Genomic DNA, 26,091 nt, shown 5'->3' with positions numbered 1-26,091 from the left:
GCCGGGACCCTCTGCACCTACCTAACAGTGCTTCTGGAGGCACACGCTTCACTGGACCTGGAGAGGAGCCATGCCACGCGCCGGGATGTCGCTCTGGAGGAGTGTACATAGAGGACTTCATCGATAACCAAAAGGAACGTCCACAGAGCTTCCCGCGGTCACATGACGGACAGCACTTCTAACAGGTGTACAGTATTCAGAGTATTGCGAGGTTTACAGGAGAAAAAGGGATCAACTTTACTTTTATGCAAAGTCTATATGTGTGTGTGGCGTCACCATGGTCTCGGGAGGCCAGTGTCTGGAGGTGGACGCTGGGTGCAAAGCTACAGGGCTACGGTCGCACTCTGCTCGTCTCCCAACCAAGTGCTGGAACCACTGTGTTTAACAAGCGACATGTACCTCCATGTTGATCTGTTTTGCACCTCTGTCTTCTGCTTTGGCGACGTCTCTGCTTGGCTAAACTGAAATAAACCGGAAAGTGTGTGTGTGGCGCCCAGTCATTTCCACAACCTGTGTTTGTGTGTGTGTGGGCTTGTTTATCCTACTTTATGGGGGAACCAATTCTTGACAAAACACTATCCTTGTGAGGGCTGTATAACATTGTGGGGACCCCATGAGGTTAAGCCTCAAAAACTGGGTGATTCTATCTGGTTCAGAGTGTTTTGGATGGTTATGTTTAGGGGGAGAGGCTGGGGAAAGGGTGATGGCCATGAGAGGTCCTTAGAAAAACAAACATGTGGAGGGGACAGGGGTGTTGACAAGCCACCTTAACCCTCTAAACCTTGTGAGGACAGGCCAAAATGTCCTCACAAGGTGTAGAGGGTTAAAACCTCAGTAAAAGTAGCTTATTAGAAATGGTTCCAGTTTGGTTCAGAGTCCTGGTTCAGGTGTTTTGGATGGTCAGGTTTAGAGGGAGAGGCTGGGGAAAGGGTGATGGCTATGAGCTGTCCTCATACAGATAGAGATGCAAGCATGTGTGCATGTGTTCTGGTCTCCTCAGCTCCACCCGAGTCTCTGACGGATCACGTGGCATCAGGCTGCTTAACAGGACGCCTGGTGGCTGCTGTGGGAAGTACAGACTCACGTTTATTTAAAAACACACAGCAGGTTCAGTGTTTTGTTTTTCTGTGTGCAGGAACCAAACAAACACAGTAAAGACGTCACTAGCCATCAGCTCATGTTGCAGCGCTCCGTGGCTCCTGGATCTACTCTGGAGGCCCCACGTCAGCCAGCAGAGGCGTCTCCAGGTGGTTGTGGTTCTGCTGCGGCGCCTCCTGCAACAGACGGACAGCTGGGTCAGTGACATCACTGAGGTGAAGGCGGGGCAGGGTGCGCCACACTGGGTCACTCATGAATGTTCATGGCGCGGATTCGCTGCGTATTAGCGAGTGTGTGCTGATGAGCGCCGTGCTGAGCCCCACTGAACAGGTCATGAGCAGGTCACCTGTGTTTCCCAGTTGAAAGTTCATTTCCCTTCCCAGTTTAGGAACTGAGCCCAGGTGATTTTGGAAACAGTTTACCAGAGTGAAGAACTCGCTGATGGTCATTTAAATCTAGTGTCAGGAGGCGTGAGACTGGCCAGCAGGGGGCTCCACTGCTGACTTCAGTCAGGAACACAACAGAGCTTTTGGCTTCTGCTGCTGCAGTGCATTGTGGGAGGACTCTGAGGCTCGCACCTCTCGTGGCCTGTAAACTCCCAGCTTGAAGCGGCAACACACGACGTCGAAGAAGAAGCCGACCAGCCCGTGAAGCATCCCTGGAGGAGGAGCAGGAGTCGTGAGGCTCTGGTCCGCACAGCTGTCTGCAGGTGAGGCTCACCTGTGGTGGAGAAGATCCCCCCGACGATGCCGCAGAGCCTCACCAGGAACTGCCAGAGCGGCATGTGCTGCTCGCTGACCGTCACCATCAGGGAGCTGGTGTCGTACTTGATGAAGATGCCGGAGACGCCGTGGCTGCCGGCGGCGTGGTTGATCACGCGCTCCTGCGGGCGCAAACACACAGGTCAGGTGAGGTCAGGTGACGGAGCTCGGGCCGGTCTGCACTCACTCGCTCGGTCACGGAGAACTGGTGAGTGTCTGCTGAGAGCTTGGAGGTGTGGAGTCTGGTGGGCACCACCGTGATGAAGTACTGGAACATCTGGTTGTCTGCACACACACAGGCATGAGCTCCTCCTCTGCGGTCCATACAGCACATCCCTGCACACTCACTGTGGACGGTGATCTTCTCCGTCCCGTCCAGAGGGTTGATGATGCCTGGAAGCAGCTCCCCGAAGGACAAATGGTCAATTCGGTGGGAGAAGTTGTACGCTGCCAAGTGAAGGAGCTCGGGTCAGAAACATGCAGCGGGAGAAGTGAGGACGAAGGGCAGACACTGACTGTCATGGCTGACGAAGGCAGCGATGTGGGCGTGGCCCTGTGGGTGATGGATGGGCCTGGAAACAGAAGAGGGGGTCAGCGAAGCGCCGCCCGCGTGGCCACTGACAGGCTGCCTACTTTCCCACGGTGATGTGGAGGTTCCCCGCCACCTTGTTGATGTAGACGTGTCCGTGGATCCTGCAGGAGTCCAGCGGCTCCCCCGCGGAGTCATCCCTGCCCGGAGACACACGCCGGTCACTGACGCACTGTCGACATCCGTGACCCTGCAGGCACCAGGCCCACCTCCCCTGAGAGGGTCTGCACCAGAAGTGAGCTCCGGAGGGTGGAGGTGGCTCATGGGAACACTTGAGTGATGTCTGACCTCTAACCCACTTTCTCCTCTCACCCTGACTGCTGTAGTGACACTGGTGTGTCTCCACCCTCATGGCTCTCGGTCACCTCCCACATGAGTCTCTGTCTCGCCCCTCCTGGGTCTTGGTCTTGGTTCTCGGTCTCGCCCCACGAGTCTCTGTCTCGCCCCTCCTGGGTCTTGGTCTTGGTTCTCGGTCTCGCCCCACATGAGTCTCAGTCTCGGCCCTCATGGATCTTGGCCTCAGTCTCGCCCCTCAGGGCTCTCTGTCTCACCGCTCATGGGTCTTGGTCTTGGTCTCACCCCTCAGGGGTCTTGGTCTCACCACTCAGGGCTCTCTGTCTCACCGTTCATGGGTCTTGGTCTCGGTCTCGACCCACGTGGGTCTCGGTCTCGCACCTCATGGGTCTCAATCTCGCCCCTCATGGGTCTTGGTCTCGGGCCTTATGGGTCTCGATCTCGCCCCACATGAGTCTTGGTCTCGCCCCTCATGGGTCTCTGCCTTGGTCTCGCCCCTCATGGGTCTCTGCCTTGGTCTCGCCCCTCATGGGTCTCTGCCTTGGTCTCGCCCCTCATGGGTCTCTGCCTTGGTCTTGGCCCTCGTGGGTCTTGTGTGTGTGTGTGTGTGTGTGTGTGAGTGACAGCAGCTTCTCCTCAGTGCATATGTGCTCCGTCCAGGAACTGACCGAGGCGGCAGAGCCGTAGGTGCGTCCTGCAGCAGCGTCTTGTAGAGGACTTCCTGCAGCGCGTGTTCTTCTCTCAGCCTGTTCTGGATCAGCAGCAAGGTCCTGCAGGAGAAGGGATGCAGTTGAGGGCCAACGGATTTGACACAGACACAGGTCAGTGCAGGGAGTCGACCCCAGTCAGACAACGAAGTCATGATTCTGACTGCCTCAGATCCTCTCTTCGGCTGAGCTTCATCACTCACTTCACTGACACTCAACTGCAGTGACCCTTGTTCTGAGCTAACCGTCCACAGGCCGGCGGTGTGGTGGTCAGGATGGAGCCCAAGACAGAGACCCAGAACAGATTGGCGGGTGAAAACATGACTGTGACATGCTTTTTGTCTCACACTGAGAAATAGATGTGTGTCTGCCTGATGTTGCTGGGTTCAGTTTGGTCTCGGTCTCAGTCTCGCCCATCAGGGGTCTCTGTCTTTTTCTCACCTCTCATGGGTCTGAGTCTCGCCCATCAGGGGTCTCTGTCTCACCCATCATTGGTCTCAGTCTTGGTCTCGCCCTTTAGGGGTCTCAGTCTTGGTCTCGCCCATCAGGGGTCTCAGGCTCACCCCTCATGGGTCTCTGTCTTGGTCTCACCCCTCATGGGTCTCAGGCTCACCCCTCATGGGTCTCTGTCTTGGTCTCACCCCTCATGGGTCTCGGTCTTGGTCTCACCCCTCAGGGGTCTCAGTCTCACCCCTTATGGGTCTCGCTCTGCTCTCGACTCCGACAGTAGGGGCCACATAGAAGCCAGACTGGGCCCCCGGGCATTGAGTTTGACACACGTGAAGCTAGCACTTCGTCACTGTACTGACCTCTGCCAGAGCCTCTGTTGTGGCGTCAGATCAAAGACCACCTGCAGAGACAAAGAGACCGGTGTCAGCACTCCTACGCTTCAGTGGCGCCCCTACTGTCTCACGCTAGCACCTCTGAGGGGGTCAGAAACAGAACAGAGACCCACTCACAGGTTCATACTGCAGACCACTGGACGTGATCATCGTCTCGGCCAGGTCCAAGATATCGGCGCCGACATCTGTGAAAACAGGTCACGTTAGCATCATGTGCGGCGGCTTCACGGCGGCGCGTGGGTCGAGCTGCAGGATGTCACTGGCCGATGCTCTGTCCCTGCCCACCTGTGACATCTCCACACTGGACGGATCCCAGTCCAACATCTACATCCCATGTCCTTCATGAAACTGGACCCAGAGTGAGCAAGCCCTATCACCCCACAGAGGTCGGACCAGGCCTGTGGTGGGGCAGGTTCCAACTGACGACAGGCTTCAGACACCTGTTCACCTGTGTGGACCCAAACCTGCACCCACACCGGCCTTTGTGGGTCCGACCGTAGCAGGACTTAGGGTGGGCTAACCTTCTCATGAGACCCCAGGCCAGATTTGTCCCCACATGCCGAGGCCCCTGGCATCTGAGCGGGTGGTAATACTCACGTTGGCACTTCATGGCGACGGTGATGTCGATGTTTATCCTCAGTTTACTGTGGAGACAGACGGAAAATTCACAGAGGATATTGGCTCAGACATATTTAGAACTAATGACAAGCTGAAGCTAAAGAAGTCGGGAAGAGAGAGTGAGAACGTGATGAAGGGGAGACTCGCCGCCATGGAGGCTCGAGGTCAGGTCAAGGGTCGCTCACTGCTGGGTTCAACTCCAGAGCTCGGCGAAGACGCGCCACTCAAATGATCCGACATGACCGTCACCACCATCTTCAGCAACGCCTCAACTCGCCTGGAGAAATCCTTGTCCACCTCGTACTCGTACTTCATCCACGTGTCTGTGTAGACGAAGAACTCCAGGAGAGCCAGCAGGGCGATGGCGGCAAAGGCCAGCAGAGACACTGCGGAGGCAGAGCAGGAGCGGCGTGAGGCGGGCAGCTGGCGGAGCGGCACGACGGAGCTCACCTGTTCCACCCGCGGCAGAGGTCTCCACGTAGCTCTCGGACACCTTGGGGAAGGCGTCCAGCTCCTTCACCAGGCTGAGCGCTTTTCTCCGGGTCACGCGCCTCATGACGTCGCCGCCTGTAGCAGAGCCAGACTTCGTCTTCCTGAGCAGGTGCTTCATTCTCTGCCACTTATCTCACCAGGACTCATGAATGAGAGCGGCCAGCAGAGACCATCTTTGGCCCTGGCTCGAATCAGATCTCACCCCCCTGAATCAAGCACCTCTCCGCTGCTACACCGTTTGTGTTTACATGTCACCAGCTCAGTTGTTAAAACCAACTTATTGTCCAGTCAATAATGTTTGCTTTAAAGTTCACTTGTGTTTTATGTTTTTTAGTTGACAATAACCATCACAGAAGCACCTTGAAGACCTTCTTTTCCTCTTTCCTACACTGGTAAAAAGAGTCTTTTGTCTTACATTTTACATTTATATTTTTGTTGTTCACAGAGCACAACTTCATCCCGAGTGAAAAATTGCTCGTAACTTAACATGCTCTGTAAACAACAAGAAATATAAACATAAAATGTAAGATATAAAATGTAAAATACAGTGTTTTAACAGTGTAGGACATAGAGATATACTTATCCAAAGGAACATGAAACCATTCTGTCGGAGGAGTGAAAGGCGTTGACAGGGGAAACCCTCGTCTGTCAAGCAAAGTGCCGCCTTAATATCACATCAAGCATCGATATATATATACTGTACATCGCGTTATAGCGTCGATATGATAGTGTGGCGGTGAAATAACGGCGCGTCTTCATCGTCACTGTTTACTCACCTGCGCCAGTGAACCACCTCAGGCTTCCATCGCTGAACTAACGTCCCTGTTTCCTCCGGTTATTCAGAGATATTTGGGCTTCAGTGCACCAGCCATGGTCGCTAGCAGGGGGCGGACTTGCTTCCTTATTTGGTGAGTCGTGACGTCACACGAAGCTCAGTGCGCTCGCCCGCCACACACGCGAACGCGCAGCTTTCGGGATCACGATGCACTGCAGCCTTCGTCCAGCAGGTGTCAGCCTCACACAGAGGTCAGCCTCCCGATGTTGCGGACGAGCGCGTCGACTCAGAACCGCTTTGATCGCCTGATTCACTTTAGATGAGATGCCCTTCAGTAGCCCCACAGTGGGGCAATCTGACGTCACAGCAGCAACAGGTAGAGAGGCCAAAAACTAGACATCAAAGATTCAAAATGTACCCTGATATGAGTCCAGAGAAGAGAGCTGGACCTCTGAACCAGGTACTCACATCCATGAAGTAGTCGGACCAGCACCAGGGCGTGCGCATTTCCACCCTCATTCAGGGTGAAGAGGTCGAAGGTCATGCATGCCGCAAATATTCAACTATCGTTGTCCCCAACAAGCGACTTCAGCTGTTCTGTTCCGATGGCTTCTGTGGCTGAGGGGTGATCAACCATGGGGTGTTCTCTCTGGCGGGGGATGTGGGCGGCGTAAGCAGGGAACACATGTGGGAGCCGACAGCTCATGATGAACCCCGCAAGCCTGCTGTTGATCACGCAAGGCAGCGCAGATGGGCGCGCGCGGGAGGTGATGGGTGCTGTCGGAGCCGACCCACGAGTCAGAGGGACACCCCGGAGGGGAGGTGTCTCACCAGCATGTTCCTACACCGCAGGGCCACATGACAACGTGACTGAAGTGTGGCCTGCTGCGAATTCACTTTATTTTTAACTGAAAGTGCTATAATCTTAATCTTACAAAGTTTAATCTACATTTAGACCCCTCAGGGGTCTCTGTCTTGGTCTCACCCCTCATGGGTCTCTGTCTTGGTCTCACTCCTCATGGGTCTCGGTCTTGGTCTCACCCCTCATGGGTCTCTGTCTTGGTCTCACCCCTCATGGGTCTCGGTCTTGGTCTCACCCCTCATGGGTCTCGGTCTTGGTCTCACCCCTCATGGGTCTCGGTCTTGGTCTCACCCCTCATGGGTCTCGGTCTCTCCCTCATGGGCCTCGGTCTTGGTCTCACCCCTCATGGGTCTCGGTCTTGGTCTCACTCCTCATGGGTCTCGGTCTTGGTCTCACCCCTCATGGGTCTCTGTCTTGGTCTCACCCCTCATGGGTCTCGGTCTTGGTCTCACCCCTCATGGGTCTCGGTCTTGGGCTCACCCCTCATGGGTCTCGGTCTTGGTCTCACCCCTCATGGGTCTCTGTCTTGGTCTCACCCCTCATGGGTCTCGGTCTTGGTCTCACCCCTCATGGGTCTCGGTCAAACTTTTGACCAAATGTTTAACTGAAAAAGCTATAAGCTTAATTTTACAAAGTTTCATCTACATTTATTTGGTTTATTTCTATGGATATAATACGCAAGGTTACACAGCAAAATACGTCCCTTGGACCCAACAACATTTTAGCGTCAGTTTTGCGGCAGCGCTCCACGAGGACCCGTTTCTGTGTCGTCACAAGCGAGGGCCGCGGTCGTGCATCCTCGACGATCTTCGGCTGTTCCCGGACGCCTCGCTAGATCCCCGCCCCGCTTCGTTCCTGCGTTGTTTGGGGACAGTAGGAAGATGGCGGCGGCCCCGCTGTACTGTGTCTGCCGGCAGCCGTACGATGTGAGCCGGTTTATGATCGAATGCGACATCTGTAAGGACTGGTTTCATGGCAGGTACGTGACTTTAAGTGTCATTCAGTCAACTGGCGAGCGAGACACCGCCATTACGTGGTGTTTGTTCAAGAAAGACGACGATGCTGTTAGCACGGGCTGCTAACTTAGCCTGCTAGCGGGGGCTTTAAATCTATTGACCCGACTTTACCTCCGAGAGTGTTTTCCGTCCCGCTAAACCGGCTACACACAAGTTACCCCCCTCTGGAATGTGGTTGTTCCACACACCAAATCCGTTTTGCCTCACAGTTTCGATGTTTGGAGTCAATATTTCGTGGAAGGAGAGCACATAGTTGAGTAGTATCTTCAGTATCTGCCGAGGTTCGCCGGCCATATCAGCGTTGACGTGTTGACACAGCCTGACCGTGTCGGGGTCCCGAGTCACACGTCACTCTTCAACTTTGCCTTGTTCGGTCACTTTCGGTGGCTGCTGAAGGGACTCGCTGCTCGGGTTATTCGAGGTGACGACGGGCGCACTTTGTTGTCCAACTAACTTCTCTCTCCGGTGTGTTCTCCTCCTCGCGCTGCACGTTGCTTCCACCGAAATAAAGCACGCATGATACCCGTTTTTAGTCCCGCGTTACTTACTAAAAGAGTGTTATTTCACGAGGTTCCATTGCGAGGCTCAGAACAAGGAGCTTGTTATTATGCCTTTTGATTGACAGCTTGAGAAATTTAAATCCCCCTTGCAACCAGCGGGGCACATGGCAGGGGCCTCTAGTGGCCAGAGACGGGACTACTCAAATACTAGGTAGCTTTTTTTGTCCTGTCGTGATGTTTGGTGCGAATCTGTTTCAGTTAAGCAGTGTAATATCTCTGCTATAAACAAGTGTCGACGCCAGTGGCTTCAGTAACTCCGTACTTCTCCAAATGAATGAAGTCTGGTCTTCATTTAAAAGGGATTTCGTTGTGGAAGCCATTGTATTTAAAATGGCTGATACCTAAATGTCTCAGTGGGCTGTGACCCAATAAAGTAAACGTCTGTGATTGTCACAGTGTGGGCAACTATCCAGTACCTTCACAGATGCGTGAACAAGTCTGTGAAAACGCAATGGTCTTTGTTCCCTTTGATCCAGCGCATGTGGGCACGTCTCCACGGCAACTGTTTATGGATACAATATTCTTCTGGTGTTGAAATGACGGAAGCAGTTGCATAACCACGTTAAGTAATCTTGCTCTCCAAAACTTGGCCGCTGTGATTCGTGGCTCATCAGGGCCAGGAAAGACAGGCTTGTTGCGCGTCTCTCGTGCCAGATATGAAAGAATACTGGAGCCTTGCACGGTGGTGACTAAGAAGGCGTCACACTCTCCCCGCACAGCTCCAACAGCATCGACATTTCCAGGATCTTTCCCACTAGGCAGGCCAGAATTGGAGGGATTTTCTCTGGCTGACCATGACACTCTGGTGGGGGCGGACACAAGTTCAACAGCCCTTTGCTGAGAGGTTTTTTTTCTGGATATGGAGGTCTGGAGACCAGTCATTTCCTGTGTGGGGTTTTCCTTGTCACTGCTTCCTGTTTAAGTGAGAATCCAGGAGAATGTTTCATGTCTTACAGTGCTTAGTTATTTCTGATTTTCAGAAGAGGAAAATCAATACTTTTCTCCAAGTATTCTCCAACTTCAGTGGTGAGGATGTCTGCAAGCCCCCTGGCCCTTATCTACAACAAAGCAATTGATATTCAATTTGATATTAAATAGTAGTCATTGGTCCAGAGAGAGAGCCACATGCATGAGGAGGATGAACTGACTAGTTCGATTTATAAGACTCAGGTGTCAGAAGAATGGGTTTGGTGGCTGACGTAGACATTTGCCCGGACTGGTTGTTCCACTGGCCTTTGAGACTGCAGCTTTAAAGGAGCTGATCAAGTTTGGCTCGACTGTCATTGTTTATTAAGAGAAAGCAGGAGTTTGATGTTCTATGAAAAGGTTTTGGAGAAAGGAGCAGAACATCAATAACATACCTACATGAAGGTTAGACTTGAAGCTCTGTCGCGACCCAGGTCCTAGTACAGCGGGTTACCCAGTACGACAAGAAGTGTCATGTCATGAGGTTATTAGTGAGACAAATGAGTTCCTATTCCTGCAGAATTTCCCTGAGTAAATCAATGGGTCTGTCCTGCTGATTCTGGTGGCCGACACTCGACTTGTGTTTGACTGTGTTATTAACGGAGGGGGTGTTGGGCCCGTGGGCTCGGTGTGACAGAAGAGTTGATGGATGTTCACTGGCGTGAACCAAGTTCAATCTGTCGGTGTCAAGCATGCTGCAAAGAGATGGATGACCTAAATGGTGTGTTTTAAGTGTTGATGCTGAAGGCGTGGTGGGGTGGAAGAATCATTTTGTCTGTGTACGTCGCACACGCCTGGGATGGTCCATGCAGTAGCTCGGTATTTATTGGGGCAGGTTACGACGTGTCCAGTGGCTCTTCTTTAGAGCTGTGTCCACAATAGTCAACCAAGGGTCTGTGTTCCTCTGTGGGTCACGTTCCACTCAAGTCGTGTGCAGTATATTAGAAATCACTTTCACATGTGTTGTTTGTTTTGTCCCACTACAAAAGCAGCAGAATAACCATATGCTTTAATGAAGCTCCATGCTAATAAGTAATCTGCCGGTAAGCTAAGTCATTTTTATATATTGATCTTGAATTTTCTCAGTGTAATTGGAGCCAAACCAAATGTCTGTCAGAGTGGCTTGTTGTCGCCGTGTATTTCCATACACGCGTCAGTCCTGCAGTAAGTGTCAGAGGCTTGAGAGCAACTCGGTCCTCAGCCAACACTCCATGTGGATGCTCTTCTCTGTCAAGAATTTCCTTCTCGCTGGAATGTGAGCATGTAGTTCAGGAGAAAGTGTCGTTTAAATCCATTTCGTGTGGCCAGACTGGGTGACTTATGCATTTCAGCAGCAGACGGTCACAAGACTGATGACTTGGCAGGTTTCAGAAAGCCTCTGAGGCCCCGAGACAACCCGGCCGACGGCACATGTGGGTGCAGAGCAGTGGTGCACGAGCCCCGAGGCAAACACCAGGCAATAAAGTTTGAACTCCGTGATATACCATGAGAACATGGTCACCCCATCTGGACCAGCTATCAGACCTATTTGATGTTGTGAGTTTGTTTGTTCCGCTGACTGTAGATGGTCCAAATGGTTTGACCTCCATCTGTCAGGGCTCAGTGGCTTTAACTGCTGCCTGAGCTGAGCTCTGTTTATATAAGACCTGGCTGGGTGCTTGAAGGAAAAGGCCTGTGGGGCAGATAAAGATAGCCAGGTGTGTTTAACTGCCCTCATCTCCTCACTATCTCCGTCGCTGCCATGGATCCATTAGGGATCTGCCAGCTCCCTAATGCAGGCGTGTCGGTTCCCCATGCAGAGCGCTTATTTAGAGCTTAAAATAATGGCTGTGCCCGCCTCTCGCCTTTGTGCTCCCTCACTGATCATTGGGGACAATGAACCCCCTCACAGTGCGTGGGCTAATGAATAAGCCTCCTCTATCCCACAGGAAGGAGGCTCTGATGAGAGGAAGTGTGGGGAGAGGGTTTGTTGTCAGCCACTGAGCCAAGAACACACAACTCCTCTCATTTACAAGGGGAACTTTGGGTTGTTGCTGGTGTCACATCGAGGAGATGATGACTTTCGAGAGCGGTCAAGCTGATGCCGCGAGCAAGCGCACAGTTGACCTCAACTAAGCTGATTCGATCAGGCAAAAGCTGAAGGCAGAAATAGTGAGTTCTCTTCTCTTCTCCTCTGACGTGCCTCGGCTTCTCCGTCAGAGCGTGGTTGGGCACTTCGTCTGCAGGTGACGCAGCTGCTGGCGAAAATGGCACAGTGCCCTTATTTCCCACTCTGTTACATAAAGGAAAGTGAGACGAGGACAATGCTGTATTACTACTCTGGGGAAGGAGCCTGTGACTCATGCTTTCCCCCAGCAAACGTTCACATGTCGGAACCAGGATTCCTGATCCATTAGCTCAGGGTTTTTTTTACGGACCAGCGCTGTGCAGTGTTGTTGCCTGTCATCCGCTCGCTCACGTGCAGGGGAGGAGTGCTTCTTGCTCTCTGCAGACTTGTTTTGAAATTTTGGAGTTCATCTTTCTGCCCAATGGCAGCCTGTGTTATATGGCATTTAGATATCTCATTCATTTTTTGAAGGCCTTGGCATGTTCTGCTCTGGGTTTTAGCATGTTATCTCAAAGCTCTTCTTAGTTTTGTATTGGGCAGTCGTAGCTATGATGCACTGGTAATGTGGAATATTTGGAGCAAACGCTCCTATAAAAGTGCATTTCTTTGCTGCCATGATAAATATTATTTCATGATTATTGATATTGTTAACTGTTAAAACCTGTTTGCTATTCCTGAACGCCACGGCTCTGTGTATTGATGACATGAGGTCTGCAGGACGCCACACTGTCACAGCCACATTTGCTGTCATGCTGCCTGCCAACGCACTGAGGACCTTTTGACAGACACGAGGAGCTGCATTACAGGTTTATTTGAGAACCACCAAGACCTGTCCTGGATCTAAACTTTATGGGAATCTGTGGATCTCCACATTGGAGCTGATGTCACTGCAGTGAAGACTCGTACTAAAACACCTATGAGCTCCTGAATAAAAGTGACCAAGGGTGAGGACAAACCTCTGACCCGAGGGAGGACAAACTTCTCAGCTCATAAACCGCAACGGTGCTCCTCATTCAGAATCTGGGTTGGGAGTTGGTGTGGCACCATGTGGTTTTCGCTTACATGTTGAAATGCAGCAACAGACACCTCGCCAAAATGGTGCGTGAGTCAGTTTTGCTTTTATTCATGTTAAAGCTTCTTTAAAGTCTTCATTATTGACAACTGTGATTCGATGAGAGCAGGAGGGAATCACAGGCATGGTTCATCCCCTTGTTTCTAGTTGTTTGTAGTTCCTGTCAGGCAGTAAATGTAAAGCCATTTTACCAAAGTAAACTTGTTATAACTTATCTAACATTTGAAATGTTGTTTTGATGTGAAGCTTCTCTGTTAGTATGAAAGATGTGATTACTCAGTGGAAACACTGGATCCGAGGGCACTAAAGTGTGAAGTGCGTTGTCAGCTTACATGGCTGCATCTTGTGAAGGCAGCAGTGCATTTTATTGTCCTGAATTCAGCCTCACCACCCTTTGATGAGTCTAACGACCCCCAACTTCTATTTCCTTGATGGTTTCCTGCCATTCCCGGTAGATCAAAGCAGATTCACAAGTCTTGTTTGTGGCCTGCAGACTAGCGCTGAGCTTACTATTAACCCCAGAACTCTCTCAGGCTGTGAGCCGTGTGGGGAAAACAAGTCGAAATACCAAATGCATGATGTGGCCTCTGATGTGAACACCTCTTCGCCTGACTTGCAACTGAGAACTTTTGTTTTTGACTTGGACCTACTGAAGTTCAAGAAGTTGATCTTTTCTTGACTTTTGGATCAAATGAATACACATTCCAGCCAGACTTGGTTGGTTCTGTTCCAGGACAAGATGTGTCATCGTGCCCTGTTGTTCCTTTCATATCACTCTGCTTGTATCTATCTCTCAGATTCCAAAAAGTCCGCGTTCTCAGCTGGTCTGTCCTCGATGCTGGTGTAAAGTGGTTCATCCAATTTATTTGGCAATTGCTGTTAATGCATGAGGTTTTTTGTTGTCTTGATGCGATTCGTGTCTTTTATATCAACCCTCTGGCTCGTAGTTCATGTACATCAGAGATGGGCAATTGAATTTCCTAAGGGCCCACATTAGAAACTAACTGTTGTGAGGGGCCATCATCAAAAGAAAGACATTGATGCCTACAAAACATGACAGTGAAATATATCCTTAAGCAACAACGACAAAATAACCTAAAAAGATTAAATGTAAGTAAGGATATTAAAAAGTGTAAATATGCCATGAAACATATTGAAATATTTCATTTTATACGCACTTAATTTAAATATAAATCAAAATAACTCGATCAGATGTTCAAGACAAGAAGGCAATTTATTTCTTAATATATTTTCAATATTCCTTCAATGTATTTTGAGGAACAAGAAAAACACACAAAAATGGCCAATGAAAAGAATATATATTTACATTTATATATTTACTGCTGAAGTCGTGCTGGTGGTGAGTAAATGAGTGGGAAAAAAAGAGAAAAATATCAGTTATAGCTTTAGTCTGACGTCAAAAGGGCCACGAAAATACAGGTATTGGGGCGCATATGGCTCCTGGGCCGCACTTTGCCCAGGTCTGATGTACTTCATGTGGCTTTTCACTGAACCTGAACCTCTGTCGATTAAGTTAGACTTTGGTGTATATAAACTGTGATGCGGTTGAGGATTCGGAGGCATGTGTTCTCATGGGAGCTACTGTGTCTTGCTCTTCATGGAGGAGTTTGGTTTTATGGGAGACCATCAGCTGTGCTGCAGGTGAGGAGTGTTGCTGCTTTGTGATGGACATGCAAGTTCTGAAGTTTTGTTGGATGCCTCAGCACTGAACAGCAAGTGTCTGCTCAGACAGACAATATGGGCAGCATCCCATGCTGCTCTGGAATGCAACGGGGGAATGCTCGTCTTTAGGTCCCAGCAGGTCAGCGGGGGAGGGAGTAGTCTTCCAAGTCAGCAGAGCAGGTGGCACTATAGCTTTTGTTCACATACTTCTTGAACTCCTCACGGGAAGACATTTTCGGAAACGTAATGTGAAGCAGCAGTAAATGTGGCTGTAGTTGCAGTGTATATATAGATGGTCAGAGACCTGTAGAGAAAAAATGTGTAACCCGACTTTCTTTTTCTCTCAAGCTGCGTGCACGTGGAGGAGCATCATGCTGTGGATATCGACGTCTACCACTGTCCCAACTGTGATGTCCAACACGGACCCTCCCTGAGTGAGTCTCTCTGTCTGTCCTCAGTCCCAGTTCATTTGTGTGGGCAACGACTCGACACATGAGCGAAGCCACCCCTTCTCAATGCCTCTGTTTGTTGTAGTGAAAAAACGCAACAACTGGCACCGGCATGACTACACAGAGCATGACAACGGATCCAGACCAGTGCAAGCTGGGACGCCAGTCTTTGTTAAGCAGCTGCAGAGCAGGGCCTTTGCCAGGTGAGAGTCAACTTGTTGAAGGGTTCTCAAATGCAACTCCACCATCAACAGTCAAGGAAATGTTTTGTCGTTTCCACACAGTTCCAGATGTTCTGGAAAAGGTATCTTATTCACATGGACAATGAAGTAGATCAAGCGTGTCCTTGACATGAAAACACTGTGAACACTTTGGTTCTCTGGGTTTCTTTCAGCGCTGACGAAATACTTATTCGGATGAAGGGCGAGCAGGTGACCCCCAGGTACCTGGAGAGGCATGGCTTCAACTACCCCATCATGGTCACTGAGATGGAAGGCTTGGGACTCAAACTACCGCCTCCCACGTTTGGTGTCAGAGACGTGGAGCAGTATGTCGGTAAGAACAAGCCAATGACTTTGTGTTCGAGGGGGGTGTGATGTTGTGGCCACTGAGGCAGAGCTCCAGCTCATGAAAGCCCGACAATCAGCAACTAAGTGGCTATGGCTGAGCTCTCGCCATCTGTGTGTCAATACGACAGGTCTCTAGGTTCTCAGCATTCTAACGCACTTATCAGGCACCCGGCTGTAGCTGATAGGCTTCTAGATAATCACTCGCTCGTCTTTCACTGGCCTCTCAATGGCCGGCGCTGCCTCACGGTGGCTCTGGTTACAAGCCCATTACCAAGCCCACCAGTGTTTTGCCGTGAAGTTCGGATTACAGACTCTCTCTCATGCCCTTTTAAGCATTAAACCCAGGCACAGGTGTTGGGAGCCGGCAGGCGGTGTCAAGTTTCACACAGTGCTGATCTGTCTGTCTCGCGGTCGTGGAAGTACATGAACTGCCAAATCGGTGGGTGGCGAGTTGTCAGAGCCTGTGGTTACACACTAATGAGCAGACTGTGAGTGGCCCGGGGGCTGAGCTCTGAGGTGGGACTGGATACTGGAGGAGGAGGAGGGCTCCACGCGACTGTAATGATCAGCCACTTGTCATTTAAAATGTGTGCCATAAACACTGTCGTTCATCTTCCAGGCGGCACAGACGCTCAATCCTCTGCAGCACAAGTTACTGACGGAAGATCAGGGCTGTAATAGTCCTCTGTTTTTTGCTATTGGAAACAAAAATGGGAACAACATAGACAGGGATGGAGGAGAGGACTGGATCAGGATGATGCTGGAGAAAATGACTGATGGTTGACTATAAGACCCTCAAGTTCATCATGAGTTGCTTGTAGGGCTGAGCAATGACTGTACACGATGTGTACGAACACACGGCACACTTGCTGCATTGGGTCTGCACACGTGGATATTGGACTATTGGCGGCCGCGTCCTCTTCCGCGTCCCCATTAGGCTTCACTGATGGAGGACACACTCTCACAGGCAGCACTAATGCTAGGAGCCGCCATCAGTTAGGGACCATCAACAAATTCTAAAGCCTCAAAGTCTGAGTGACATCTTCAATGAGGCCATGGAGAACAAGCATTTTAGGAGAGAGAATTGTGACAAGGTTTTTCATCACACCAGACAAAGGACTGACAGTTTGTGTCATGAGTTGGAGAATAGAATCTGACTCCATGATCATTTCTTCACCTGATTTCTAATGTTTCTTCAGTAGCATCTAGGAAATGTGTCCAGACTGCTCCATAGTTCCACACAAGGATTTGAAAATGGATTTATCGTGATAATTATCGTTATCACATTTACCGTGATAACTTTTTTTTGTCCATATCATTGCTCGATAGTTTGGTTTACATTATTATTAATAGTCACCCTGAGAGCTGTTGTGACAACAAAAGTCATATCGGTGCAAATGTTCTCCTGAGGCAGGAGACTGACGGGGCTCTGTCCAGCTGTGCTCTGTCATCAGACGCTGGCCAGCTGTGCCGGCGGTCTGTGTGTGAACAAGCACGGGGGTCATAAAAAAGGTGTGTGTGGGAGGGGGGGGTGCGACAGACAGCTGTCTGCTCACAAGCACTTGCCCCATTCATTCATTCAGTAGAACCTGTCACCCGAGTGCAGTATGTAGCGTCCCAGCGGCTGCCTCTGTGCCGGGGTTTGGTCCCACCTCTGCCTTGTTGTTGTTTGCTGTCAATTCTTCCTCATCCACACTGAAATGTTCCTCTCCTACACGACTGAGTTTGTGATTGTGTTCCTCCATTCAGGTGGCGACAAGGCCATCGATGTGATCGATGTGGCTCGACAAGCCGACTGCAAGATGAAGCTCAGCGAGTTCATCAAGTATTTTACCAAACCCCATCGACCCAAAGTCCTCAACCTCATCAGCCTGGAGTTTTCTGATACCAAGTGAGTCACTGCGCCCTTGTGCTTTCGCAGGACAAAGCTGCCCAAAACTCACTTAGTGACGGTGTTTCGTGTGCGTGATGGTGTTGGAGGTTTTGCTAGAAGCAAGGTGAAGCTTTGTCTAAAAAACAGAGAAATGTCTCCAAGGAATAGTCTTGAGGCAGGCACTTCCTTTCCCTTCACCTACTGACATATCTGATGACAGAAACCCAGGGTTACTCTGTTTGACCTCTGATGGAAGCCAGCGTTGTTCACCACATGACTGAAATGTTATTGTGATACTGTGAGTTGATGTTCCTCCTCTGTGCCGCTGTTAGGATGTCTGAGCTGGTGGTGGTCCCTGACGTAGCGCAGAAGATGTCCTGGGTGGAGAACTACTGGCCAGATGACTCCTTCTTTCCCAAACCATTTGTCCAGAAGTACTGCCTGATGGGAGTTAAGGACAGTTACACGGACTTCCACATCGACTTCGGCGGCACCTCTGTGTGGTACCACGTTCTGTGGGTGAGTGTGCAGAGGTCAAAGGTCTCAACTCTTGAAGGTCACATGGTAGCTGCTTTGTAGTTTGTCATCCTGCTGGTTATGTGTGCTTGGTGAGGGTTTGTCTTCAGTTCTTCTCTGAGGTCAGTGTCAGGCTGTGTCCCATTTCTCCCTTCAAACCCAGGGAGCTCCGGAGCTGACTTGAAACCAAGTGTTAATATGAAGTGTGGAGAGATGTCCAGGATGCCAACGTACTTTATTTCAAAACAGTGTTGGACAGGACAACAGGGACATGTTAGTAGCCAGGACGACTCTTCCCTTTGTTGACTTTCTCTGGTGTCACACGTCAGCGAGCCAAATGCTCCACCGTGTCCCACAACATGAACAATACAACATGGATGTTCAAAAGTAGGTTTGGATTTCTTCTGAACAAACAGTGGGCTAGCATCCAGGCTAACGTTAGCATCCTCATACCTCGAACACATGTAGCATAGGCAGCAACATAGGCTCTGCCCATTTCTTGGGCCGTTGGTTCACCAAACCAAGTGAGATGATCAGCGCCGATGCAAGAGGTTGAAGAAACGTTGGAGCTGTCATTTCCAAAATGTTCCAACACTGGATATGCAGGAAACGAAACGCAGCACAGCAGCCAATGACCTGTCGTCTTTACACGTGACCTCATCAAGTGATGTCACGCGTCCCTGGTTGTCGGAGGGCGCTTCATAGTGGAGGTTGGTTGCCCTCCGATGACCAATTCACATTCACATCCGTAAGAACACTTCATGACCATCCACACTTCATATTTCCTCCCAACTCCAGAGCTCCCTGGGTTTGAAGGGATCATTTCAAGTGGTTGGCGAGTGCTCTCACTCTTAGGAGTGTTGGGACACTTTACACTGACACGTGAATGTGCAGTGTTAGAGCCAAAACCAAGTGTCAGGGTGAGGGCTGGACTGGCCTGCCCGGGGAGGAGGACCAGAAGTACTTCGTGCAGTTGGTCTAACCTGCGTCCTGTCGTTCAGGGGGAGAAGATCTTCTACCTTATCAAGCCCACTGCCACCAACCTTGCACAGTACGAGGCCTGGAGCTCTTCACCCAATCAAAGTGAAGTTTTCTTCGGAGACAAGGTGGACAAGTGTTACAAGTGTGTCGTGCCACAAGGAACCACCCTGCTCATCCCCACAGGTAGGACGAACTGATGTATCTAAGCTTCTGATGCCTGAGCGCGCTGCCGCCTGGGCTCCAGCAGCCATTTCTTATCAGAACACAGTCCTTCTCCAGAACATGAGGCAATGGATGGCCTTCTTCTGTCCTGCTGTGTGCTTGTTTGGCACCAGACCAGGAACAGACTTTACACCCCCAACACACAACTACAGTCAAAGGTGACCCCCTCAAATTTTGAGAACTCCTACTTTGTCCACCAGGCAGCCGAGAGCTAAAGAAGCGGCTCAGTTTAGAGCGGAGCGGATGGCTCGGCCTAGAACTTGGTCGGTTAGAAACAACACAGAGCCTTCACATTTCAGAATGAAACACTGCGGTGACACTGGCTGCACACCAGCTGTGGCCTGATGTGAGAGCCCCGCTGCTCTGCTCACACACCGACATGCTGCACGGTTAATGGCTTGGAAGCACAGGTGATGTCATGAGCCGCGCGAGCCCCCGACCGCCGGCTGGTCCTGCCGTGGCTTGCACACAAGGAGCTACCTCAGACCTCCAAACAAGTGGTGCTGAGGTCATGACTAACCGCTGGTATATGGCTGGAGCACTTCAGTCAGGAACATCTTGCTTCTGACCCCGGCACATGAGGTGATGATGGTCATGTGAGGGTCTCTCAGACTCCAACTGCAGAAGCTGATGTGAGATTATCACCTGTTAGCACTGAGGGGGTTCAACTACTCTACTGGTTCGGCGTGTCGACACCCGTCTCTAGGCTGTGTGTGAAACGTTGAGGGTGCGGAGAGGAGGAATTAAGCAGGGGTCAGGGAGCACAGTGGCCGGTCAAGCAGTGCATTATCAGGCCTGTCCATCAGTCTTACACCAACCCCCCACTCTGCACCGCCACTTTCTTTATCTTCACGTCTGCGGCCCTGATGCTGAACACACATGTCTGATCTGCTGCCACCGTCCTCTGTGACGTGTTTGACTTTCTCAGAGTGAAGATGCCAGCGCTCTGCGTCTGTGAACTTTTAACTGGAACAAGAAAACTTGAGAGATTTGCTGTGCTGCAGTTTATTGAGATTTGTCGCCCCCTGCAGGATGGATCCATGGCGTGCTCACCTCTCAGGATTGCATGGCATTTGGGGGAAACTTCCTCCACAACCTCAATATTGGCATGCAGCTCAGGTAGAAGTCTCTTCAAGAGCCACTGTCATCCTGGCTACTCGAGCTGTTCCCTCCTCTTGGTGTGGACCTCACGTGGCGTCTTCATGCTCTGCAGGTGCTACGAGATGGAGCGTCGTCTCAAAACCCCAGACCTCTTCAAGTTCCCCTACTTCGAGGCCATCTGTTGGTATGTGGCCAAGAACCTGCTGGAGATGCTCAAAGGTGAGTTCAGCAGCACACAGATCCAGGCTGGGACTCGTTCAGGTCCCACTTTCTCCGAGTGGATGTGTGAAACCAGCATCTGAGATCCCCTTAGAGTGACGTTAGTCTTTCATCTGTGAAGCCTTTAGATAGTTTTACTGCTGTTTTCAAATGCCTCTCTAACTGGGCCTGCGTGGTGTGTCCTCCTCAGAGCTCCGAGAAGACAACTGCCCCCCGCCCTTCTACCTGACGGAGGGAGTGAAGGCTCTCATCAGTGCACTGAAGACCTGGCTCAAGCGAGAGGTCAGTACTCCTCCTGACCAGGGGTCGACCGCCAACCTAATCCATTTGCTGCGACCGTTTCAGGTGACCGGGCCGAGCAGCGAGGTTCCTGATAACATCCGGCCCAACCATCTGATCAAAGAGCTGACCAAGGAGATACGCCACCTAGAGGTGCGTGCTGATATACGCCCCCCCCCCCACCCTCCAGTGTTCCTCAGTCCCAGTGCTCAGGGTTCATCTTGAAGCGCGTTTGCGTCTTGGTCGGTGTGAGACGTGCATCATGTGACCCTACAGGAGGAGCCAGTCGGTGGGAGCAAACCCGTGAAACCTCAAGGAAGTGTCTGCGGCACCAACAGCTGCCCGACCACCCGCTCCACCATCGAGCGCCTGTTCCAGGCCCGGCGTGCTCGGCGCGCTGCCAGGCGTCTGCGTGAGCAGCAGCGCCATGCGCCCAAGGTTCCCACCAACCTGGACATCCTGGAGCTGCACACCAGGGAGGTCCTGAAGAGGCTGGAGGTGGGCCCACTGGAGGAGGTGAGCCTCGGTCCTGGACACGCCCTGTGCTGTCTTCATCGTCTGACCCGTGGGCTTTGTCACTTCAAGTTACTCATTACTTTCAAAGTAACTAGTTACTAGCGAAAGTAACCTTAAAACTGTATATTATAGCGGAGCGCAAACCTAATCATCTTAGAACAGTCACGGTCATCGAGTTGGGAACCAGCAACATTGGGTCAGAATCGGGCCTCATTATTGTTATTTGTGTGACCTGCTAAACTAGATAGTCAGGTCATCATTAATAATACAATATTTCTCTGGTCTTTTACAGCTAAAAAAAAAATATTATTGGCCCGTCATCGATTGCAGCCATTATTGTTGTCACATGTGGGCTTCACGTCCACCACAGAAGCTTTTGATGTGTATTAAGGACACTGTTGTTTAAACTTTTTAAAAAGTTGTGAATGTGAAGTAACGAGTCACGAGCATGTTTAAATCACAGTAATGATAAACCTGTTGGTAATTTTGGCAAAGGAACGTGTTATGGCACATGTTATTACAAAAGATGACGTAGTTCCTATAACGTGTTACTTCATATCGCGTTAGTCCCATCACTGTTCACATTTCTGTCCAACCAGTGGATCGAACAAGTACTGTAGTTACTGCTGCTGCGCAGAGCTCTGTGGCGTGAGCGCCCTCTGCTGGCTGGATGGTGCATTGTCACTGCGTGCCCACCTGATATAGAAGAACTTCAGTGTTCTTCTGAGAAACGGCTCTGAAAGTGTTTGACACACACACACACGACTATTGCATCATCTTTGTGGGGACCTCTCCTGGCCATGACCCTTTCCCCAGCCTCTCCCCCTGAACCTAACCATCCTGAACCAGGAGTTATTTTGAAGTTTGAACCCTCACATAGAGATTTGACCTTGTGGGGACCAGCCAAATGGTTCCTACAAAGGTGTAAGGTCCCCACAAGTGTAGCTCGACACTCACACAGTTTCAACTCGTTGTGAACCTGGCTCTTTGCGTGAAAGACTCCGCCCCCTGATGTTGCTCCTCCTGCAGGACCAGGCCTTCTGCTCCAAGGTCCACGGGAAGCTCAACAAGGCGTCGACTGCGTCGGCAGCTGCTGCCACCGAGTCGCTGGAGGAGAATCATCTGCGCCTCATGCTGGTCAACGGAAGAATCATCCGGTGAGTGGTGCGCTGTGGCTGCGGCGGCTGGAGCTGAGGGGCAGATGAGCAGCGCCCTCTGGTGTGTGTGTGTGCAGGGACATGAGGCGGCCAGCAGGGAGCCCCCTGAAAACAGACGCCGACCTGGACCCAGGTCTGCCGGTCAAGGTGGAGCGGCTGCCGCAGGACGCAGAGCAGAGCGGTGGCTACAAACCCGTGGTCCTCAGCGAGTCCCTCAGGAGGGTTGCTGGGCTCCAGTGTGGAGGCCTGGAGCGAGTCAAGGCTGAACTCAGGGAGGGAGGCTCGCCGCACTCGGCCGCGTCGGACCTGGACTCGGACGCTGATGCTCACGCTCTGGTGAGTGACAGCTGAGGCCGCGGGCTTGAGGTCACATGAGGGTCACGGTGTTTTGCTTGCAGCGCAACACTTCGCTGTCATCGTCCTCTTCATCTTCGTCATCATCCTCCTCCTCCTCCTCCTCCTCCTCCTCGGATGAGGACTCCCAGAGCTCCCCGGAGGACGACGGCGCCAGGACGCAGCAGAACGGCTCAGGACACACCATCCAGCTGCACCCGTCAGACCAGCACCTCAGGCACCAACACAAACCACTCAAGCGGTGAGACCGTAGCTCCTCGCGCCTCAGCAGCTGGTCCAGGTGGAGGCCTTCATCTCTCCGCTCTCCTCCCGCAGAGAACGTCCTACCTCACCCAGCACCGAAGACGCCATTCAGGGGATGCTGTCCATGGCCGGCCTGCTCTGTCCCTCCAAGCCTGAGAAAGTGGGCCCGTCTCCGGAGCCCTGGTGGTCCAGCCCCAGCCACGGCTCTCCGCCGGAGGACGCCAGGAAGGCGCAGCTGCAGCGCCGCCTACAGGGGGAGTCCTACAGCCCCGTGGACAGTCAGGGCAACAGCAACGAGGCCTGGGACAGCCAGGGGCTCCATAGCCCCCTGGGGCTGGACCACGGTGCCGTGCCGGACTCGGACTACCAGTACTGTGACCCCTCCATGTCCCCACCGCTGCACCCGTCCAAGAGGCACGCACCGAACCCTCCGCCCGTCAGCAACCAGGCCACTAAAGGTAGGACTGCAGTGTCGCTCAAGGGCTCCTCCTGCTGGCAGGAGCGAGTCACGCTCGTCCCCGGGACGAGGCCCTCCGCTTGGTCTGTTCGGGGGCCGCTCACTCTCTGGCTCTGTGTGCTGAGTGTGAGATGGTGGATGGAGCCCTGCACTCTGGTTTCCTCCCACAGAGGCGAATCCCCGTTGTGATCTCCTGTGTGTGTCTCCTCCAGGCAAACGGCCCAAAAAAGGAATGGCCACGGCCAAACAGAGGCTGGGGAAGATCCTGAAGCTCAACAGGCACAGCCGGGTCTTCGTGTGAGCCCAGGCCTGGAGAGGGGCGTGGCCACACCCGGGAGACAGGGTATCCAGCTCCAAGCACAGACGCCACCAGGAAGTGTTACACTCTCTCCCCAGTCCCCACCCCTGCACTGACCTCTGACCCCTGCAGACGACGGCCAGGACGAAGACAGCTCTTTCAAAATGGTGCTTATTGTTCATACCTGACCCCCCACCCCACCATACCCCCAGCCCCTCCATCCCACCAGCAATAAAGGATGAACTCAGTGCTGCCTCCTGCAGGTCGCCAGGGGAACCAGGAGTCCAAAAATGATCTAAGAACAGTAACGGCATGACGTTTCTTAATTTATTACTTTATTCTGTGATTTTTTTTTTCCCTCATGTTTCTCAATGACGTATTTATTAATTGAAAGAGAATGATTTTTATTATATTTTGGCCCAGAAGTGGACTGGTTCTGAGCGTGTTTCTTCTTTTGTATCTGCTGAGTCTGGCGGATCTTTCCTCTCCTCTGTTGTAGCAGTTACTTCTGCGGCTTTTCTAAACCCACCTGAGGTCAGCGCCGCTCCTCCAGTATTCTGAGCCACTGTGGTCGACCCAAAGTTCCGCCCTTCCAGGAGCTTTTCCGACTGGAAGAGTGAGGCCTGTTTTCCTACTTCGGTGTGAGGCGCGTGTGCGCAGCTCTTCGCTCTCAGGGAATGATGCCATGGACTTCACCGAACCACCAGCCACGTCTCACCCCGGTCCATCAGCTGTAGATCTAGAGACCATCTGTTTTAGCGAGTCACTCAAGCCACGTCACTTTCTTCCTTTGATTTCCAACCTTGTGGGACTTGTTTGAAAAACAACAAAAAAAAAAAAAGCTTTGCTCAGGTTGACTCTAAGGGCACATGACTCCAGGTGTGATGGAAACATGCTGGCGGGGCTTGTTCCTCACGTTTTCCAGGATTTTTTAACTTTATCTTTGCGTTTCTGTGCGTTGGTTTCCCTCGATGTTTAGTTCTCCATATTTAAATTGCTTGATTTAAAAGAACACTGGCGTACTGTGACACTGTTGATGCATTTTGACTACATTTCAGAAACTTGCTTGTAAATAAAACAAATGGAAATAGTCGCCGCTTTTCTTCAGCTGACCTGACAGGAACACGCCAGGTCGCCAAGTCGCTGGAGGAAGGCAGGAGTTTTTGTTTTAGAACGTGGAGCTTCAGGCCTGAGCAGAAGGATGAGTGGGATGTTTGGAAACCAAATCTCTGAAGCTGCATGAAGGTCCTGGGTTTGGCTGAACCTTGGTCCTTGTGCGTGACAAGTTCTGAGCTTGGATTCCTCAGGGCGCTCTGGTTTCCTCCCACAGAACAAGTTCTGAGCTTGCTTTCCTCTGTGTGCACTGGTTTCCTCCCACAGAACAAGTTCTGAGCTTGCTTTCCTCTGGGTGCTCTGGTTTCCTCCCACAATACAGAGGGTAAGTGGTGACTCCAAACTGAGCTCAGATTTGGTCAAAACTTGGCTTTGCCACACCAAAGAACTACACCGACAGATGAACATCCACTGTTTATTAACTTATGTACAATAACGTCCAGAGTGAGGTCCAGCAGCTGCCGACCTGCAACAGAGAACTGCAGTGACTGAGGAACCCTGAGCACAGAGACGCAGCAGAACCACCAGGAAGAAGCTTGGGCCAAAGTGAAGCTCCAGAGATTTTATCACCTTAAATGGCCAACTTGAGTGGAAAGTAAAGACACTGACTGGTTGTAGGTCATGTGACTAGGACAGGCCCGAGCCTCCCAGGGGGAGCAGTGCCACCCTCGGGCCCCGGCATGGCGCCCGCGGGTTCCTGAAAGCCAGGCGCCCCTCACCTCACTCCTCATCATCGGGTGGGATTCCCAGCTCCTCGTCCGTCCACTGGGACGCGTCCGGCCAGGGGAAGTGACCCTGCACACACAACACGTCAATGCTCGGTCGACGTCCCAGCAGGTGACCCGGGGTCAGCTCCACTCACCAGCACCGCGTCCGAGTCGTGCCAGCAGTGCCACAGGACCCAGAACCACATGGCGCTGCTGATGAACTCCGCCTCGAACAGCTGCCTCTTGGTGATGTGAGGAAACTCTCTGTACCGAGCTCCGCCGCCGCTGGAACGCAGCGTCAGTGACAAGTCAGATCTGTTTATGCGCCGCGAGCTAACGCTAGCGCACGGCCTCATACTCACTTCCGAACGGTGATCCTACTCTGCGGACCGCGCGTTAGGAGCCGGGAGCCAGTTCGAGCGAGCCCCAAGGCCCTTCCCCAGGAGGACATGTCCGGTTCTCCGCACAAACACCGACGGTTCCCGGTGAGACTACAGTGAACACCGCTTAGCTCGCCAGAAGTCACCTTCTGTCCCAGCACAACAGGGCCTCGCAGCATGAGCCGCTGTGATTGGACGATGGCGAGGGGCCGCTG

At 51.8% G+C, this 26,091-nt stretch overlaps 3 protein-coding genes across 3 annotated transcripts; 1 reads left to right on the top strand and 2 right to left on the bottom strand.

The window, feature by feature from the left end:
- Positions 1–727: 727 nt before the first annotated feature.
- Positions 728–8,853, bottom strand: LOC128758022 (endoplasmic reticulum-Golgi intermediate compartment protein 2-like). The gene is made up of 14 exons (XM_053863773.1): positions 6,178–8,853; positions 5,360–5,476; positions 5,187–5,295; positions 4,889–4,935; positions 4,409–4,476; positions 4,259–4,299; positions 3,411–3,512; positions 2,493–2,588; positions 2,376–2,431; positions 2,208–2,306; positions 2,047–2,144; positions 1,819–1,981; positions 1,677–1,756; positions 728–1,274 (listed from the first exon to the last, which is right to left on the bottom strand). Exons 2-14 carry the CDS (start codon positions 5,463–5,465, stop codon positions 1,206–1,208), a joined length of 1,134 nt encoding a protein of 377 aa, XP_053719748.1. The 5' UTR covers positions 5,466–5,476; positions 6,178–8,853; the 3' UTR covers positions 728–1,205.
- kdm7aa (lysine (K)-specific demethylase 7Aa) lies at positions 7,867–25,305 on the top strand. The gene is made up of 17 exons (XM_053863771.1): positions 7,867–8,017; positions 14,791–14,876; positions 14,977–15,094; positions 15,286–15,446; positions 17,210–17,351; positions 17,666–17,852; positions 18,851–19,013; positions 20,084–20,171; positions 20,266–20,372; positions 20,563–20,654; positions 20,718–20,804; positions 20,928–21,167; positions 22,197–22,324; positions 22,402–22,660; positions 22,723–22,919; positions 22,994–23,379; positions 23,591–25,305. Exons 1-17 carry the CDS (start codon positions 7,920–7,922, stop codon positions 23,677–23,679), a joined length of 2,628 nt encoding a protein of 875 aa, XP_053719746.1. The 5' UTR covers positions 7,867–7,919; the 3' UTR covers positions 23,680–25,305.
- ndufb2 (NADH:ubiquinone oxidoreductase subunit B2) lies at positions 25,191–26,066 on the bottom strand. The gene is made up of 4 exons (XM_053863775.1): positions 25,859–26,066; positions 25,652–25,781; positions 25,509–25,584; positions 25,191–25,255 (listed from the first exon to the last, which is right to left on the bottom strand). The coding sequence occupies exons 1-3, from the start codon at positions 26,053–26,055 to the stop codon at positions 25,510–25,512; spliced, it is 402 nt and encodes a 133-aa protein (XP_053719750.1). The 5' UTR covers positions 26,056–26,066; the 3' UTR covers positions 25,191–25,255; position 25,509.
- Between the last annotated feature and the right edge of the window lie 25 nt (positions 26,067–26,091).

This window comes from Synchiropus splendidus, chromosome 4 (assembly GCF_027744825.2).
Source record: "Synchiropus splendidus isolate RoL2022-P1 chromosome 4, RoL_Sspl_1.0, whole genome shotgun sequence".
Lineage (NCBI taxonomy): Eukaryota > Metazoa > Chordata > Actinopteri > Syngnathiformes > Callionymidae > Synchiropus > Synchiropus splendidus.
Note: the sequence above shows the minus strand (reverse complement) of the source record. Positions and strands in the feature narration are given on the sequence as shown.